The 19,610-nt window shown below is 34.3% G+C and overlaps 1 protein-coding gene and 1 pseudogene across 1 annotated transcript in view; one reads left to right on the forward strand and one right to left on the reverse strand.

The window, feature by feature from the left end:
- Window positions 1–516: 516 nt before the first annotated feature.
- CATSPERB (cation channel sperm associated auxiliary subunit beta) overlaps window positions 517–19,610 on the forward strand; it is a 134,695-nt gene continuing 115,601 nt past the window's right edge. The window contains exons 1-4 of the mRNA XM_058294913.2: window positions 517–595; window positions 6,325–6,413; window positions 8,366–8,506; window positions 11,948–12,008. Of these exons, the coding sequence (XP_058150896.2) occupies window positions 517–595; window positions 6,325–6,413; window positions 8,366–8,506; window positions 11,948–12,008 (370 nt within the window). The remainder of the gene's footprint in view (window positions 596–6,324; window positions 6,414–8,365; window positions 8,507–11,947; window positions 12,009–19,610) is intronic.
- On the reverse strand, window positions 16,278–17,672 carry LOC139438080 (pyruvate dehydrogenase (acetyl-transferring) kinase isozyme 3, mitochondrial pseudogene; annotated as a pseudogene).

Here is a 19,610-nt window from a genome sequence, read left to right on the forward strand (position 1 = left end):
GGAAGGAAGACTGTTCTTGTCTAATGGGGACATTTCCTTATCCCTCAAGGTTGTTCACTGCAAACGCAACCCTGATAAAAGATAAAGATTAGCCAGGGTCTTGCATTCTTGGCATATGCAGCAGCAGCATGAAGGGGTGCTCAGGGTGCACGTGGATTGTCTCCCCCAAAAGCAACGCAGTGAAATATTAGTACAACTGTATCCTCAGAGTCTTTATCAAGTCATGCTCTGTGTTATGCAGCTTATACAATAAATCATACCTCTCCAACAGTTAATCTCCATTGAGGAAAAGCCCAAGCCACAGCTCTTTTTCTAGGTTACAATTGTATTCATAAATATCTTTAATATCAACTAGGGAGTAAATGTAGAGCTGAGTCAACTATTATATTATCTGCTTTTGTCATATAATAGGAAAAATAGTTGAACTTGAAGAAATGATTTCTTTAATACTTTGTAGTTGTTTATAGCAAAAGAACCTGAAAAATGATTGAATGGAAATAATTCTTCTTCTGACAGATGGAACTGCTACTTTTGTATGTTGTGATTTTGCTTTTCAACATGTTTGATTATTCATCAGGAATAATATATAATAAAGGTAAGTTTCAGTTTCTCTTAGACTCTCTGTTTCCTTCTCAGAACTCCTGATATAAATCAGAACTTATCTTTATCTTACTGTCCTTTTTTTTAAAAGATTTATTTATTTATTTCTCTCCTCTCCCCCACCCTCACCCCGGTTGTCTGTTCTCTGTGTCTATTTGCTGCGTCTTCTTTATCTGCTTCTGTTGTCAGCGGCATGGGAATCTGTGTTTCTTTTTGTTGCGTCATCTTGTTGTGTCAGCTCTCCGTGTGTGCGGCACCATTCCTGGGCAGGCTGCACTTTCTTCCACGCTGGGCGGCTCTCCTTACAGGGTGCACTCCTGGAGCATGGGGCTCCCCTACGCGGGGACACCCCTGCATGGCATGGCACTCCTTGCGCGCATCAGCACTGCGTGTGGGCCAGCTCCACATGGGTCAAGAAGGCCCCGGGTTTGAACCGCAGATCTGCCATGTGGTAGACGGACGGCCTAACCACTGGGCCAAGTCCGCCGCCTTACTGTCCATTTCCCCGCCCCCAGGAACTATCTATTATACTCTGGATCAGAGGTTTCTGATAACATTGTGAACCTATTGTTATTTAATTTTATACATAGAGATTTTTCTCTTGTTATAGTGTTTCATCACTTATAAGTCATAGCATATTTAAAGTTTAAAAAGCATTTAATATTGTAAACTTTAATTCATTAGAATATATCTTTTTAAATTTTTCTTCCATTAGTGGTTCCATGTAATATGACTTATAAACTGACTTACAAAGCTAGTAGATTGAGTTTGAAGAGAGTTTTCTGAAAGCAATATAAGGATTGGATTAGTCAGTAACATTTTTATGGTGGATAAAACTTTGTAAAAGGAAATAGACAAATCTATATCGACTTACATAGATTGTTTAGGTACTAGAGCATACTGTTCTGGATCCTAGAACACAGTAGATGCCCAATAAAAAATTTTAAACTGAATGAAAGAAGAGATGGATTCAGGCTATCTTCTATTCACTGGTATGTTGCAGAATTGAATGAGTTTTGGAATGACTCCAGTTGCAATGACTATTGCTACCAAATAATATATGACACCTACATGGATATAATTTAAGATGGAAGAGGCACAGACAAACTTGAGGTTTCATAGAAGAAAGAGGCTTCTTCTAGCTGGGAGGTTGGGAAAATAGCAATGTAGGTCCCCAAAGATGGTTAACATTTGAATATTCAAATATGGGAGAAGTATCCTATGAAGACATAACATCCTGGAGGATGAACAAAGTTATGGAGGTAGAAAATCACAGAGTGTATGAGGGGAGCAGTAAAATTTTCAGTGTACTAGAATAAAGGAAGAGAAGAAGTAAAATGTTTTGGAAAGATAGACTGGGGTATACTTAGAGGTCCTCTAATGTCAGGCTAAGGAATTTGGGGCTTTAGTCTATAATCATTGAGAAGCTATTGAAGATTGTTGGTCTAAAAGAGTGACATCATAGCTATAGTTTAAGAAGATTAATAGGGTAGCATTGTTTAAAATGAATTGCATGGAGTGGGGGCAATGAGAGGCAGAGAGTACAAGTAGAAGACCATCACAGTAGCTTCCATCAGGTCTTCAGTCTTTTTTGGTCATTCACCCCATCAATAAAAAATATTGAACTTACTCCCCAGTATTTATACTAATTTATTGTGTACCTTGTAAACCTATACAAGAAATAGGAGTTAAAAAGAGATTTAAAAGAATGAGTTAATATTTTTAAACCATTGTAATGTGTACTTATTAACATTAAAAACTTTTTTCTTATTTTAAAATTGTTATAAGATTTTTTGTGAGAATAATGTGATGAAACATATTTTTTAAAGTTTTTAATTCAAGCATTGTGTTGTAGAGATGTGAATATCTGTTTCTAATTCAACTTATTTTTCTATTTGACTTTAATGTCTTTCACAAAAATATGCCTATCTGAATGGAAGAAGTGCATGTTGGCTTAATTAAAGAAATCATGATACCCATTTTCAAACCACCTATCAATTTTGTAAAGTTTTTTTTTTATTGGTCTGTTTTCTTTTATTAGGCACAGCCTGTGTTCTCGAGAGACTGTTGCCTCTCTATTTCAGAACATAGCACGACTCCCCAGGATGGGAGCTCAATATTTTCCTGTTTATTGTGTGGGTCTCCCCCACTGATATAAGACACTATGGCAAGATGAACATTTGTGTATTCCACAGAAGCCTGCCCCAGGTGCACCCTGTCCTGTATGCCCCCCACATCCAACACACTACACCAGTAACCCTCTCCTGCCATATTTGCTAAAGGAACATTCCTGATGTTGTATTTTTAACCACAGACCTGCAAATCCCCAGAGTTCACCTGCTTCTTCCCCTGAACCCTCCCCCCAGTTCCAGGGATAGACCAACCCAACCCCCCACCCTACCCTCTTCATAGACCAGTACCGCCAAATCCAACAGCATCATTGCACCACTGCCACGCCCATCTGCTGTACAACTACACCCTTCCACCTTATCATAGATTTTGTCCATATGAGCATTGGCTCATAACCCTCTACTCTTTTGTAAAGATTTTTCTTGAAAAATTTTTGGTAAGTTTCCATATTTTTGTATGTCAACCAATTGCACTTCAAATGGTTTCAAACTCCACTGAAACATCTTTTGGAAATTTAAATCAGGTAAGAAAACACTGCTTCCAAGTTGTTAAAGTGTGAAGATAAGAGGGCTTTTTTAGTTGACATATTTATGAAATTTCTGGCATCAAAATTTCACAGTAGAAACATTTCTAAATGTCTATATTGAAATTGTTCTCTTTGTAGCATACATTTTTAAAAGGATTTCATTTCATATTAAATTTCGACTTAATTAGAAGGACAGATTAAGTCCTGCTTTATTTATTTTTTTTTGAAAATGTCTGCCAGGAAGCCTATTACTGATAGGTACTTGCCAACTCAGAAAAGTCCAGGAAATTTGGAACATTTTTCTGTTTTTGTTTTGGTAATGGGGTGAAAACCCACAACTCATCCTTAAATTAGACAAAAAAATTTAAGTACTTTGCCATGGTTCACCAGCAAAATTCATGCTACCTACAAAAGGCATTCATGGTCATTCCCCATCATGTCCATTAACATGCATTGCTGCAATTGTGTGACTATGAATAGAAACGAGTGATATATTTGTCCCAGAGTGTTTTTTATTCTAACCAAACCAAAATTTCATCAGTGTTTACACTCGTATAGTGTCCCTATATATCATGATTCTTATTACTGTTAAAGATGCAGCTTCTTGGTACATCTTTCCTTTAGAAGCTCACAAGAAATAGTTCTTTTGTACTTCACTATTAGAATCTAGAAAACCTATTGTTTGAGAATTTCTGGGCAACGGATCCATGTAGGTAGTTGCGGAGGTTGGGAGTTGCTTCTCTGGCTCCCTCTATGTCCTGTGTTTTATCCTGCCTCTACATTTACGACCCGAGTTCACAGGGGCCTGTTGATGAGTGCATAATTTACAAAATGATATCAAAGTGCAGAGGACAAACTGACTAGTTTAGCTATGAGACATGTATTATGAAAAGCTTCAGAGAGAAGGCAATATTTGAACCAGCTTAAAATGTGTTAAACTTTGAGGCAGAGAATGGAAGTAGAGAGAACCACATGAATTTTCCAGAGAAGTAGAGAGAACCACATGAATTTTTCAGAGATGCTGGAGATAGGTTGTGTGCAAGGGAGTTTGAAAGAGTAGCTTGGCCATTCAGGGATTGTCTGACAGAATAAAGAGAGAGTAGCCATTAGAGACAGAAGCAACTGAGTTCCAATCTAACTTTACCCGTTTTTAGTTGTATGACCTTGGAGCAATAACTCAGTCTTCCTGAGTTTTGGTTCCTTCTTTCAAGTAGGGACAATAATACATATGACACAAGGTATTGCAGGAATCGAGTAAAGTGACACATAAGCCCAGTATCTGGCTCAAAATATATTATTCAAAAGAGTTAGTTTCGGGGAGCAGATGTAGCTCAAGTGGTTGAGTGCCTGCTTCCCATGTATAAGATCCTGGTTCAATCCCCAGTATCTCCTTTGAAAAAAAGAGTTAATGTCCTTCTGCTTAGCTTCTTGCCCATTTAAGGAGTTTATTCATAGTCAAAAGGGTGTCAGTGAACACTTCTAAGCAAAGAAATGATTTGGAATTTAATCAGATCATAGCTTTAAAAATAGGTCTGATAGCAATTTTAGGTATCGGCAAAGTAAATGTGTGGGTTAAAAATACTTTGAAAACTGTTCAGCATTATAATCTCTTGAGACATGTTTTAAATCTTATTTGTGATACTTGCACAGATATGTTTCCTTTATTTTAAGAACAACATTGACACTGTTACGTTATATAAACAGTATGTATAATGTGTGATTATAACGTAAATTTTCCCATTTAAATATACTCTGTGGGGTTAATTTTTCTGTTCCTGGATGAATAATTTGGGTAGACCCCATGACTTTTTTGGTTACGGTTAGGTGATTCAATTATGCTCATTTCAGATTATAAAGCACCCCTCACATTTTAGTTGTAAATAAAATGTCCAAGCCCATAGAATAGTCAAAATTTAGCTCTTGTTTTGTAATTAGGCTTCTTCCTTCTTTTTCTGGGTGAGTAGGAAGCCTGCATTTAGGAAAAAGGTTAATATCAGCGTTTCCTTCTTCCCCACCTAGCGCTTAGGTTCCTTCTTGCCATTTGCTAACTGTGGGTTTTGGCCCTTCTGGTCAGCTTGTAGCAGAGGAGAGAAGTACGGAGAATGGCATATCTGCTCTCTGGATTCAGCAGATGTATAAAGCTGACTCTCAATCTCCTGGGCACTTGCACGAGTCTTCAGAGAACCTTCCTCCTCCCATTGTATTACTGGAGATCTCATATCTGTAGGTCTAATAAGAGCAAATCTTCTCTATTCCCTCTGGTCATTTATTCCTTCGCAGCTTCTGAAAATCCAGCTATGCCTTCAAATTCTTTCTGCTGAGATCTAGGTGCCATTTGTAGAGACCTCTGTGGACAGGACACTGGATGACTCTATGCTAGTTTTTTTCCCTCAGAAGTCGTTCACAATTGGATGACAGGAAGCATCCATGCATGTTTTGCCCCAGCAAACTTTGTTTGTGCACATCTAACAACATATCCCGCTCCTTCCCATCAACACATCTCCTGTATTCTCCACCAAACCATCTCTCACTCTGTAGATGCTTCATACAGGAGTATGAGTTTGTGCCCAAAACTGTAGGGGATACATGATATTTTTCTCAGTGGTCCCAAAAGTCTCTTTCCTAAGACTCAGGTAAGGAGAAGTGATTCCCACTGCCCCTCCACTCCCATCCAACTTTTTTGAGGTGAGGAGTTACCCTCATATCAATAGCTCTCTACCAAAACATACATTCTCTCTCCTGTCTCCAACCGTGGACCTTCAAGGGTGAGGAGTTTCAGAGTCATGAACAGGTTTTTGGCCACCTCCGACAATTTTACATCACAGTCTAGCATGTGGGATAGTTTATCTTAGTGTTTCAGCTGAACTTTCCTTTTTAGTTCCTGATATTACATCTTTAAAAAGATAAAAAAGTGAAAGATTGGAATTTTATCTAGAGTAATGAATTTAAATTATATAATTATAATAATGATTCTCTTAAAAAATTTTTGTCAGCCTTTAAAATATGGGTCTTCTAATGGAAATTCTCCTACTGGTGACCTAAAGTATATATATGTTTGTATTATTTAGGTGATCTGGAGTCATTCTTTGCTTGTTCTAGCCAAGGGGCCCCCCAAAAGAATGAAATAATCAAGCTGTACCTTTCCTCAGGTAACTTGGTAAGGTCCAATAATGGTGTGTATTATTGACCCTTTACATTCCTTTTAAGACCCTGTGTAAAAACCTATAGAACAGTACTCTTTTCAAATTCCTTCTACTGTTTTCAGACCCGGGGACGAGGAATTCTATATAACTAATCTTTTCTGTCTTTTCTATTCCATGTCCACTAAGATCAGGTGAAATACTTCAGTTAGCCATTGAGCATCCTGGGTGGTTTTGCTTTGTTTTTTTAATGATGCTTCCCTTTTCCCACATTTTTAAAAAAGATCATCTATAACTATCTTTTTTTAAAAAATGGAACTATTTGTGCTTTTGAAGTTTGGCAGATATTGCTTGTTAGAGAAAGAAAGTTACCACACATGACCTCGAGAAAGAATATTTTCCTTTTATAACTAGTACCACATGGCAATTGTCACTTTGGGTAAGGGATGATTTGATTCCTTTGACTCAAATTATGGAGCCTTTAAAAGAAAACACATGAACAAAATAGAATTAAAAGTCCTAATGAGGTAGCCATGAAGTGAATGCTAACAAAAACAAAAGTAAATAAAAATGCGTAGTGTATCTAAAGTTATAGACAAAATATAATAAAAACAAAGAAAACACCCCACCAGAACAAATATATATACCCAAAGTCTACTTTGATTTAGTCCTGGCCACTTCTTAATATGTCAAACATATATTTATTTTTAAATTTACTGCTGTGACATGTATGCCCTTTTAGAAATAATCAATTTTTCTGATTATATATTATACATATCATGGTAAAAGAATGGGTTTTGGAGGAAGACAGACCTACACATTTGGGATCAAATCTTAATCCTGCCATTTATGATCTGTGTGTCCTGGGGCAGGTTACCTAATGTCTCTGACCTCCAATTTTATCCCCTTAGAGAATAAAAACTTAATTTTTACATAGTTGTAGTGGCATAGTTCTAGTAATGGCATTAATAGTAATAACATCTAACATTTATTAGGTTTATGTATCAGGTATTGTTCAAAGTGTTTTATGTTCATTATGACTTTTAATCTTCACATTTAATCTTTTGTGAAATAAGTACTATATTTTTCCATAACAACCCTATTAAAATCATAATTACCCTCCCAAACTCCTGTATTCTCAATCTCCCTTTCCTACTTTATTCTTGTAATTTATTTATTTTACTTATTTTGTGTATCCAACCACCCACCCATCCATCCATCCATCCTTCCACCCACCCACCAATCCAGCCATCCAGTCTGTCTCCCTGCCAACCTTCTTTAGAATATAAGTTCCATGAGTGTGGGGGGTTTCTGTCTGCTTTGTTCACTTCTGTATCCCTTGCACCTATAACACTGCCTGATTCATTGTAAATAAGTATTTTTGGAATGAATGTATTTCTCCATTTTATAAATAGGGAAGCTCAGATAGGTAACTTACCCAAAGTGATCTTCACCACTAGGTGTACTAAATGAGATAAAGCACTTAGTATCTGTCTCATGTTTCAGTAAAGACCACCACTTATGATTATTGCATTTTCACATACTTTCTCGAAACTGGGGAACATGCAAGAAATAAATATGCAGTAAAATGAGTTTTGCTTTATATATCAGCTTCCTTTTTTACTTAGATTCAATATAATTTTAATAAAATGGGAATTTCTATGCATGATAGCACATGGTTTTGATTCTATGTTTATTAAAAATAATTTCATTCCTGTTTCTTTGACAGAAAAGATTATTATAATGATTGAATTGAAAGTCATATAACACCTGTGTAATATTTTACTGAGTTCTGAATGTATACTTTTAAAAATGGATTTTTTCCTAGCTATAAATTTAAATTAATAAAATATCAGTCTTTTGCACCATCTAAGTTTCATGATTTCTCCTCACTTTTAGAGTAATGTAATATCTTTCTCTCCACTAAATTAATTGTCAGTACTTATTTTCTCCCCCCTCTCTCCTAAAGAAAATCCAGTGTTTTTTCCAAACTGAAAATGAGAATACTTCAAAAGAAATTCTCAGCGTATTCACATCAGGAGGACTTGCTCCCAGTTTGGGGATCATAAATAGTACATATACTGGTATCTTCCACTTTAATTTAACTTTGGTAATTACATTTTATTTTATTCTGTGATATATTAACAAGAAGCATATTTCCCTTTTTAGGATGTGATTTTCAATAGCTGGTTCAGTAATATTATACCTATATATATGTTTTAAACCCAGCAGTGTTTTGCTTTAAAGTCATGTATCTTTTAAAGAAATTAAGAGAAAAGAAAAACATACATATGATTTTTAGCTTTTTACCAACATATTTACCATTTCTACGGCTCTTCATTCCTTTCTGTAGATACAGGTTACCATCTAGTGTCATTTTCCTTCAGCCTGAAGAATTTCTCTTAGCATTTCTTATAATGTGGAATCTGCTGGCAATTAATTCTGTGTTTCTTTTTCACCCCTGAAAATGTCTTTATTACACCTTCTTTTTAACAGCCCTATTGAGATATAATACACATACCATTCAAATCATCCATTTAAAGTGTACAATTTAATGATTTTTCTGTATAGTCACAGAGTTGTGCAACCATCACTACAGTCACTTTAGAACATTTTCTAACACCTGAAAGAAATCCTGTACCTTTTAATTATCATTCCTGAATCCTCCCATTCCCCCTCTCCTCCCAGCCCTTGGCAATCACTAATCTACTTTTTCTCTCTCCACATATTGTTTATTATTCTGGACATTTTATATAAATTAGTGGAATCCTAAAATATATGGGCTTTTGTGACTGGCTTCTTTTACTTAGCATTAATGTTTTCAAAGGTCATCCAAATTGTTGCATGTTTCAGTACTTCATTACTTTTTATGGCCAAAAAATATTCCTTTGTATGTATACACCACATTTTATTTATTCATTCCTCTAGATAGGCAGTTAGGTTGTTTCCACATATTTGACTTTTATGGGTAATGCTGCTCTGAACATTCCTGTACAAGTTTTTGTGTATATACATTTTCCTTTCTCTTGAATATATACCTAGTAGTGCAACTGCTTTGTCATGTTAAATGCTTAACACTTTGAGGAACTGCCAGATTGTTTTCCCAAGTGGCTACACCATTTTACACTCCAACCAGCTGTGTATGTGGACTCCAATTTCTCCACATCCTCACCTATACTTGATATAATCTGGCTTTTTGACTATTGCCATCCTAGTGGGTATGAAGTGGTATCTCATTATTGTTTTGGATTTCATTTCCCTGGTAACTAATATTGTTGAACATCTTTTTATGTATTTACTTGTCACTGTGTATTTTCTTTAGAAAAATGTCTATTGAGGTGTCTCATTTTTAAATTGGGTTATTTATTTATTTTTATTATTGAGTTTAAAAGCTCTTTATATATTCTAGAAATGGGTCCCATTTCAGATTTGCAAATGTTGTCTCTTATTCTGTGAGTCTTTTCAATTTCTTGATAGTATCCTGTGAAGCACAAAATTTTTAAATTTTTGTTGCACTGCAGTGTATCTGTTTTTCCCCTTTGTTGCTTGTGCTTTTGGTGCCATTTAACTAGAAACCATTGCCTAATCCAATGTCACAAAGATTTATTCTTATATTTTCTTCTAGGAATTTTATAGTTTTAGCTCCTAAACTTAGGTGTTTGATCCATTTTGATTTACATTTTATATATGGTGTGAGGTAGGGGTCTAACTAGCATTATTTGTTGAAAACATTATTCTTTACCCCAATGAATAGTTTTGGCACCCTTGTTGAAAATTAATTGACCATAAATATGATTTATTTATTTCTGGGTTTTTAATTTTATTGTATTGATCAATATGTCTATCCTTGCACCAGTACCACAGTCTGATTTACTCCTGCCTTGTAGTAAGTTTTGAAATTGGGAAATTTCTGTCCTGAAACTGTTAATCTTCTCATTTGGGTTAACTGGGCTTCTTGAATTGTCAGTTTACCAAATTTGGAAAGACTTCAGGCATTATTTCTTCAAGGAAATTTTCTGCTTCCTTCTGTCTTTTTTTTAATTACTGGGACACCAGTTACACACATGTTGGAACATGTAATATTGTCACACAGGTCTCTAAGGCTCTGTTCATTTTCTTCATTATTTTCCCCATTTATCAGTTCAGATCACTTCAATTGCTATATCTTTATGTTCACTTATTCTTTTCTCTGCCATATCCCTATTTACCTACTTAGTAAATATTCCATTTGTTATACTTTTCAGTTTTATTGTTTCCATTTGGGTTTATTTTTATATTCTTCATTTCCACATTGAGATTTCCTACCCATAAACTCATTAGGGCAACATTTTCCTTAAATCTTTGTACGTATCTGCTTTGAAATCTTTGTCTGCTATCTAAACTCATTGTGAATCAGTTTATTGTCTACCTTTTTCCATGAGCATAGGTTACACTTTCCTATTTCTTTTCACGTCTTGTGATTTTTGGTTGAAAACTGGACATCAAAGAACATAAACTGTATTAACTCTGGATTCTGTTATGTTCTTCTGAGTTTTTTTTTTTTTTTTTTTTTTTCATTCTAAAAGGTAGATAACTTGCCTTGGCTCAAACTTCAAACTTTCTTGCCTGTGGTTTTGCAGCTGATATTTCTGCTCAATTTTTTCAGTTTTCATTGCTGATTTATTTAATACCTGGTCCTCTGGGGTGGGGGTGGGGGTCTCTTCTGTGCCTGGATTGCTCAATGATTTGAACAGAGTTTGTATTTAGATTTTAATGTTTACCCTTCTTGTAGTTCCCTTGCTCCTGGGATTTTCCCCTTAAATTTCCAAATACTTTGTCATCCCCAACTTCTTCCTCTAACAAATCGAGCTAATAATGCTTCAGCTTTCTGCTACCTGGCCTTGGCTGAATAGAATTCCATTATATGGCTATTATTATTATTATATATAACTGATGAATATTTTAGATATTTTCAATCTTCTGTTGTTACAAAGAGTTATGTAAGAATGTTTTATTTCACATATGTGTGAGTATAATATTGGATAACTTACTACAGTGAAGTTTATGGGTAAAAGGTATATGCACTTAAAATTTTGACAGATACTTCCAAATTGGCCTCTACTTCAATTTACATTCATACCAATAATGTATGAGTGCCTATATCCCTCACACTTAGCCATACAAATATGTTATAGTTGTTGTTTTTTTTTTAACTTTGTCAATATAGAGGGTGGAAAAGAGTGTCATATGGTAATTTACTTTTCATTTCTCTTATGATTACTGAGATTGCCATCTTTTCATATGTTTAAGAGATATTTCCGATCCTTTCTTTTGAATTGTACGCTTTTGTCTTTTTTTAATCTGGAATTTTTTTTAGTGTTTGTGTTAAAATATCAAGGAAATTGCTCTTTGTGATGTGTTAAATATTTTTCCTGGTTCATTATTTATATTTTGACTTTGTATGCATATGTTTTTGTTAGATTTTCTTTTTTAAAAGATAGTCTAAAATATGCAAAAACAAGTGTTGTTATTACTATTTGTAAAGCATCGTTTTCTGATGTCTTTATTCAAGTTCAGTGATCGGGTTTACTGGTTGATTGATATACCTAGAGAAAACATCACAAAAAGCACAGGTAAGAGTGATCTGAATTAATTATTTTACCTATAGATCTGGATTTTCAGATTTAGCAAATTGAAAATTTATTATATTAAAAATTATTTGTAGTACTATGTAATATTGTTTTGCCATGTACATGTCCAGTATAATATTTGGAACAAATTTATATTACAAATTTTTTTGTTTAACTGAAACTAAACTTTAACTAGATAGCTTATATTTTATCTGGTCATCCTTTTACAGGTGGATTGGTTTGGTATGTATAATATTTATATTATCCTTTATTTAAATTAAACTCATTTTATAGAATTTGGAAATTGTATTGAGAACTTAGGGTACTAGATAATTTTACTAAAACTGAGTCATTGATCTTAAAATTTTATAGTCTGTAATATATATTGGATTATTTTATCGTGGGATCTACTGGTTAACTGTTATGTATCACCCTAGCTTTATATGCTTCTGTGTACATTCATGCAATGGAATATTACTCAGAAAGAAAATGGAAGAAACTATAACAACACAGATGAGTCTCAACTGGCTTATGCTAAGTGAAAGAAGACAGACCCAAAAGGCTACATATTTTATGATTCCATTTTTTTGACTGTGGAATAGGCAAAACAATAGGAGCAGAGTGCAAATCAGTGGATGCTAGAACCAGGGAGGAAATGAGTTGACTACACGTGGGGTAATTTTTTTGTGGGTGATAGAACTGTTCTGTATCTTCCTTATAGTGATTACACATTGTCTACATTTGTGAAATGCAGATTTCATTAAATGGTATGCTTAAAATGGTATATTTTACTGCATGTAAATTGTACTGCGATGGTTAGAATAATGTGTCAACTTGGCCAGGTAACGGTGTCAAGTTTGGCTGTTTGGTCAAGCAAGCACTGGGCTGATTGTAATGCAAGGACATTTATAGACTTTAGTCACCAGTGACTTTGCTACATAGATAGCTGATTACATCTACATCAGGCAGGGATATTGCAGTCAGCAATGAGTGACACTTTATCCAATCAGTTGAATTCCTTGAAAGAGGAAGTGATTTCATCCTTCAGTAAGAATTTCCCAGCTTGTCTTTGGACAGACAATGTCTCTCAGAAACTCATCAAGGACTTTCATCGGACTTTCATCAGGGCCCTGGTTTTCAGCCTGCCTCCAGACCCTGGACTTGTGCATCCATATGGTCATTGGACAGACTCTTATAAAACCTTATACTATTTACAGATGTCTCCTGTTGATTCTGTTTCCCTAGAGAACCCTGACTAATACATGTAACTTATTTTTAAATGAAAAAAAAAGAGAGCAAATTATGAAGAATAAATCAAGGAGGTATTTACTTTGACAGTTATATGCATTTCAAACTTCAAACATGGCGACATCTAATTTTGCTTTTAGTTTTAATTTACCTAATAACTAATTACATTAAGCATCCTGTTTTATGCTTGTTTACCATTTGGTGAGTGTCTGTTCAAATGTTTTGCCCACTTTATTATTGAGTTGTTTGCTTTTTAAGATTTTAAAGTTCATAATATACTCTGGCTACAAGTCCTTTATCAGATAAATCATTTGCAAATATTTTCTCCAAGTCTGTGGCTCGCCTTTTCATTCTCTTAAGAATGTTTTTTGAAGATCAGAGTTTTAAATTTTGGTGAAGTCTAATTTATCAGTTTTTTCTTTTATGGATTGTACTTTTGGTGTTATATCTAAAAATCTTTACCTAACCAAGTTCAAAAAGATTCTCTAGAGATTTATGGTTCTAAGTTTTGTATTTAGGTCTATGACTCATTTTTTTTTGTACATGTTGTGATGACCAAGGTTAATTTTTTGACTTATGCATATATAGTTATTCTGCACCATTTGTTGTAAAAATATTTTCCCCCATTGAATTGCTATTTCTGGAAACTATCCTTTCATCAATAGTATATCTTGATTATTATAGCTTTATAAATGTTATAATAAGTAATGTTAGTCCTTCAACTTTGTTTTCTTTTTCAAAATTGTTTTGGTTATTCAAGTTCCTTTCCCTTTCCATGTAAGTTTTAGGATCCACTTGTTTAGTTCTGTTTTTAAAAATCCTGCTATGATTTTTAAAATTTGAATTGCAATGAGTCTATAGATGAGTTTATGGAGATTAACATTTGCTCAATATTGATTGACACTTCCAATTCACTAACTCAGTGAATCTATCCACTTAATGCCTTCTTTGATTTATTTCATCAGGATTTTGTAGCTTTCAGCATAAAGATCTTAAACATATATTGTTCAATTTATACCTACATATTTCATGTTTTGCATGTTATTGTAAATGATATTTTAATATTTTAATTTCAATTATTCATTGCTAGTATGTAAAAATAATGACTGATTGATATCAAACTTGTATCCTGCAACCTTGCTAACTTTGCTTATTGCTTCTAGTTGTACTTTGTAGTTTGTTTGGGATTTTCTATATGGATAATCACACATTTTGGAATAGAGAGAATTTTATTTTTTCCTTTCCAGTATATATTCATTTTATTACTTTTTTCTTTTCGAACTGGCTAGGACCTCCAGTATGACGTTGAAAAGGAATGGTAGAAGAGGACATCTTTGCCTTGTTTCCAATTTTATTCAGTCTTTCACCATTAGCGATGATATTATCTGTAGGTATTTTGTAGATGCTCTTTCTCAGATTGAGGAAATTCCTTTCTAATCCTAGTTTGTTGAGTTTTTGCTATGAATTGGCACTGAATTTTATTAGATGCTGATTCTGCATCTATTTAGATGATTAAAAGGATTTTCTTTAATTTATTGATAACGGTGAATTACACTGACTCTTTTTTTAAAATACCAAACCAGTGATAATCTTAGGATAGACAACACTTGATCACAATGCATTATTCTTTTTAAATATTGCTGGATTCATTTTACTAGGATGTTTTTGAGGTTATCAGTCTGTGACGTTTTATTTTCTTTAAATATTTTAATATCATTATAGTATCTGGGTAGTGCTGTAATAATAAAAACAGTGTGGAAGAGTTCCCTTCTTTTCTTTGGTCTGTAAGTTTCTGTGGAATTGCTAACATTTAATCCTAAATATTTAATGGAATTCATCAATGAAGACATTTGGGCCTAGAGTTTTCATTGTGAGAAATATTTATAACATACAAATTCAATTTCTTGAATAAATATAGTTTCCTATTCCTTCTTGAGTGAGCTTTGGCAATTTGTGTTGTTTAATGAATTTGTCCCTTTCATCTAAATTATCAAATGTATAGGTCTAGAGTTGTTTGTGATATTTCATTATTATCCTTTTAATATCTGTAGGATCTGTCATTATGTCCCCTATTTCATCTGTGATATTAGTTATATATTTTTTCTTGTTAATTATTCTAGGTAGAGGTCCATGAATTTTATTGATCATTTCAAAGAAACATCTTTTGGTTTCATCGATTTGAATATTGCTTTTCTGTTCTTCACGTCATGGATTTCCACTCTATATCTTATCCTTCTGCTTGCTTTGGGTTTAATTTGCTCTTTTTTCTAGTTTCTTAAGTTGGGAAACTTTAGATCAGGGATCTTCAAAGTACAGCTTGCAGGCCAAATCTGGCCTGCTGCCTGTTTTTTGTAAATAAAGTTTTATCGGAACACGGCCACATTCATTATGTGTTTTCTATGGTTGCTTTTGTGTTAAAGGCAGAGTTGAAGTGATGTGACAGAGTCCAAATGGCCCACAAAATCCAAAATATTTACTGTCTGACCTTTTAAAGGATAAGTTGGCCAACACTAGTTTTGGATCTTTTTTTTCTCTCTAAAACTAGTATTTACTGCTCTATATTTATCTCTAAGCACTGCTTTATCTGCATCCCATAAATTTTGGCATGTTGTGTTTTTATTCATACAAAATATTTTCTAATTTCCTAGGTTATTTTCTCTTTGATCTTTGTTTATTTGGAAGTGTATTGTAGTGTCCAAACATTTGAGATTTTCCAGATATCTTTCTTTTACTGATTTTTCTAGTTTAATTCCATTATGTTCAGAGAACATGTTTTGTGTGATAGCTATTCTCTTAGATTTGTTAAGAGTGTTTTTTGGTGTATTTAGTGAATGTTCCATGTACACTTGGAAAAAACATATTCATTCCACTCTTGTTAGCTGGCGTGTCCTAGAAATGTTAATTAGGTTAAGTTGGTTGATAGTATCATTTAGCCTTTCTATATCATTACTGATTTTCTGTCAATTACTGAGAGAGAAGTTTTGAACTATCCACTGTAATTGTGGATTTGCTTATTTCTCCTTTCTAGAAAGCACCTGCTCTTGCCTGTTTAGCATAGTATTTTGAAGCATTTCTGGGCTCACTACTAAGATTGCTCCAATCATCAGCCTCAGGTGTTGTTTTGTCACAGTGCTGGCTTATTAAAACTGAAGTCTTTCAAATGATTCACTTGAAAGAGCCTTCAAGGAAATGGTAGCATTAGTACCCACTGTTCTGTGGAATAGATTTTAGATCTCCTTGAAAACACCTAGTATGTAGATGAGAAAGTGGCAGCCCATAACCAAATCTCCAGCCAAAGGGACTACTCTTGTAGGTTCTGGGCTAGGTGTAGGAGCAATTGAATGCATATAGTTAAAGAGATGACCTATTTTTTCAAAGTGGGACATCACCACCTTGGTCACTTATATTAATGGAAAAGTATTCTTTATCAAAGTAACAGAGTTATAACAGTTGGGTAGCCCTCTTTTTCATATTAATGTATTTTTCCTATTGTTTTCATTGAGCTCTTGAACAACTCAAATAGTTTGTGAAATAGATATGAGGATATGTGAGTCACCTACATAGGTTTATCTGGTGCTTTGGCATTGAACTCTTCAACTTCCAGGTTTGAAGCTACCAGATAATACTGTTCACACAGTCTCTTGGTTGTTTCATATGTATCTTTCCCTACATCAGCCACTTTACAGGGGGATCAATACTTCCTATGTGCTTAAAGTGAGCAGAATTAGTGTCACCACCAACAGGAGTGTGTACTGGTTAATAAGCCTGTAGAAAGAGATGTGGTTGGTGTAAAACCTGCCCAGAATATATTGGATATTACTGCTAATGAAAGGATCAAACCCATACTTTTCCTTATATTCAATCACTCCTTATACAATTGTATTAATCACATCAATATGTCTATTTCTAACAGGACTCATAGGAAGTTATCCAAGACCTATGGATCCTTAGGGCTCTTATTTTCATATTCAAAGATTTCAAGAAAGATTTGTGTATCCCAACTTTGAACAAATACCACCAAAGGCCAATTAAGCAAATTATCCAGCAGAAGATTGATATTTCTCATTGTGTTAGCCAGTCACCCAGGAAGCTCTTTTCATAGAAACATATTATATTTTCCTATACACATTATCTCTCACAAAGTCCTAGAACTGCTTGATGGAGAGTAGTGATAGTGAGAAGTTTTAGTAGCATTCGACCTGCTGGGCATTGGCTGCTTCATCAGCCGCTGGAATAGCTGCTAGAGTGGTATGTGGACCTATTGAGATTCCTGCATGACTATAATGGCTTGCACAGATGGGATGAATGAATTAAACATGTTCACCAGGCACATACCCCAGCCTTATCCTCAGCCTTGGTGCCACCACAGCAACCCCTACCTTCCTCAGGTCCTTCCTCCCCAAGAGGATAGAGTCCCATCTTTTAACTATTTTTATTTTAACTCATCTATGTCCTTATATTTAAAGTGGGTTTCTTATATAGGTCAATCTTGACTTTTACATCTAATCTCAAAGCTCTATCTTTTAATTCAAGTTTTAGGTAATTTACATTTAATGTAATTATTGATACGGTTGTATGAAATCTACCATCTTGCAGATTGTTTTCTATTTGTTGTATATCTTCCAGTGTCTGCTTTATGTACTTGGATGTACCCTGGTTAGGTGCATAAATGGTTATGATCTTTCTTCTTAATAGATTACTCCTTTTATTAATATATAGTGACCTTCTTTGTCTTTTAATATAGTTTTGCACTTAAAGTCTATTATTTCTGATATTAGAACAGCTACTCCTACCCTTCTTTAGTTATTGTTTCTATGTAAAACGGTTTCCCAACCATTCACTTTCAGCTTCTTTGTGCCCCTGGGTCTAGGTGAGTTTCTTGCAGACAGCATATAGATGAGTCACATTTCCTAATTCATTCTGCCAATCTGTTTCTCTTGATTGGAGAGTTTAATCCATTAACATTCAATGTTATTACTGTCAAGGAATTGCTTAAATTAGCCATATTATCTTTAGGTTTATGCATGCCATATGTTGTTTTTATTTTTCTTTTAATCTTTTTAGTTATTCTTACACTCTCCTCCAAATCTCTCTCTCCTGTTTTTTCCTTTTGACCTGCAGAATTCCTTTTAGTATTTCTTGAAGGGCAGGTTTCTTACTGACAAACTCTCTTAATTTCTGTTTATCTGTGAATATTTTGAACTCTTCCTAATTTTTTAATGACTGCTTTGCTGGATAGAGAATTCTTGACTGGAAGTTTTTTTATTTTAGCACCTTAACTATGTCATACCACTGCCTTCTTGCTTCCATGGTTTCAGATGAGAGATCAGCACTTAATCTTATTGAGCTTCCCTTGTATGTGATAGTTCTTTCTTTCTTGCTGCTTTCAGTATTCTCTCTTTGTCTTGAACACTGGACAATTTAACAAGTATATATCTTGGGGTAGGCCTGTTAGGATTTATACTGTTTGGTGTGGACTGCACTTCCTGGACATGTTCATCCATGACCATCTATAGAGTTGGGAAATTTTCAGCCATTATTTCCGCCAACACTCTTACTGTCCCCTTTCCCTTCTCTTCTCCTTCTGGGATGCCTATAATGCATATGTTTGTGCATTTCATATTGGCATTCAAGTCCTTATGTCCCTGCTGAATTTTTTTCTATCTTTTTATCTATCTGTTCTACTATCTGTCTGATTTCAGATGTACTGTTTCCATATTGCTAATTCTTTGCTCTGTTCAAATCTGCTGTTATGTGCTTCCAGTTTATTTGTGATTTCTTGGATTATGCTATTCATCACCATGATATCCATTATCTTTTTACATATGTTTACAATTTCTTTGGTATAGTCTCCCAGTGTCTTCTTAATATTCTTAATCTCTTCCTTCACTTCATTAAGTTGATTCATGATATTTTTTTGGACATCTCTGATTAGTTGTTCCATGTTCTGCATCTCCTTCTGTTTTTCCGTTTGTTTGTTGAACTTACCTGTGTCTTCCCTTTTCTTAGTATGGCTTGTAAATTTTTTTTGGTGTCTAGGCATCTGTCTTGATGGGTTTATTCAGTTGGTTAGCTTCTCTTTCCACTCTAGAGTTTTATTTTGTTGTTGGTTTTGTGTGTGTGTTAAAGTGAAACTTCATTCCTCTTATTTTATTTTCTTGCTGTTGTCTGTGTTCCCTTGTGAAAAAAAAGAATTAGGACCGAGAAAAGGATAGAGATAAGAAGAGAAAAAGAATAATAGTAATAATAATTTTTTTAAAAAGGTAGAACAGGAACTGTATAAGGCCTATGAAAATAAATAATTAAAACATAAAAAATCATAAGAAGCACAAAGGAGTAAGATTAAAAAAGTGGACT

Source organism: Dasypus novemcinctus, chromosome 3, assembly GCF_030445035.2.
Source record: "Dasypus novemcinctus isolate mDasNov1 chromosome 3, mDasNov1.1.hap2, whole genome shotgun sequence".
NCBI lineage: Eukaryota > Metazoa > Chordata > Mammalia > Cingulata > Dasypodidae > Dasypus > Dasypus novemcinctus.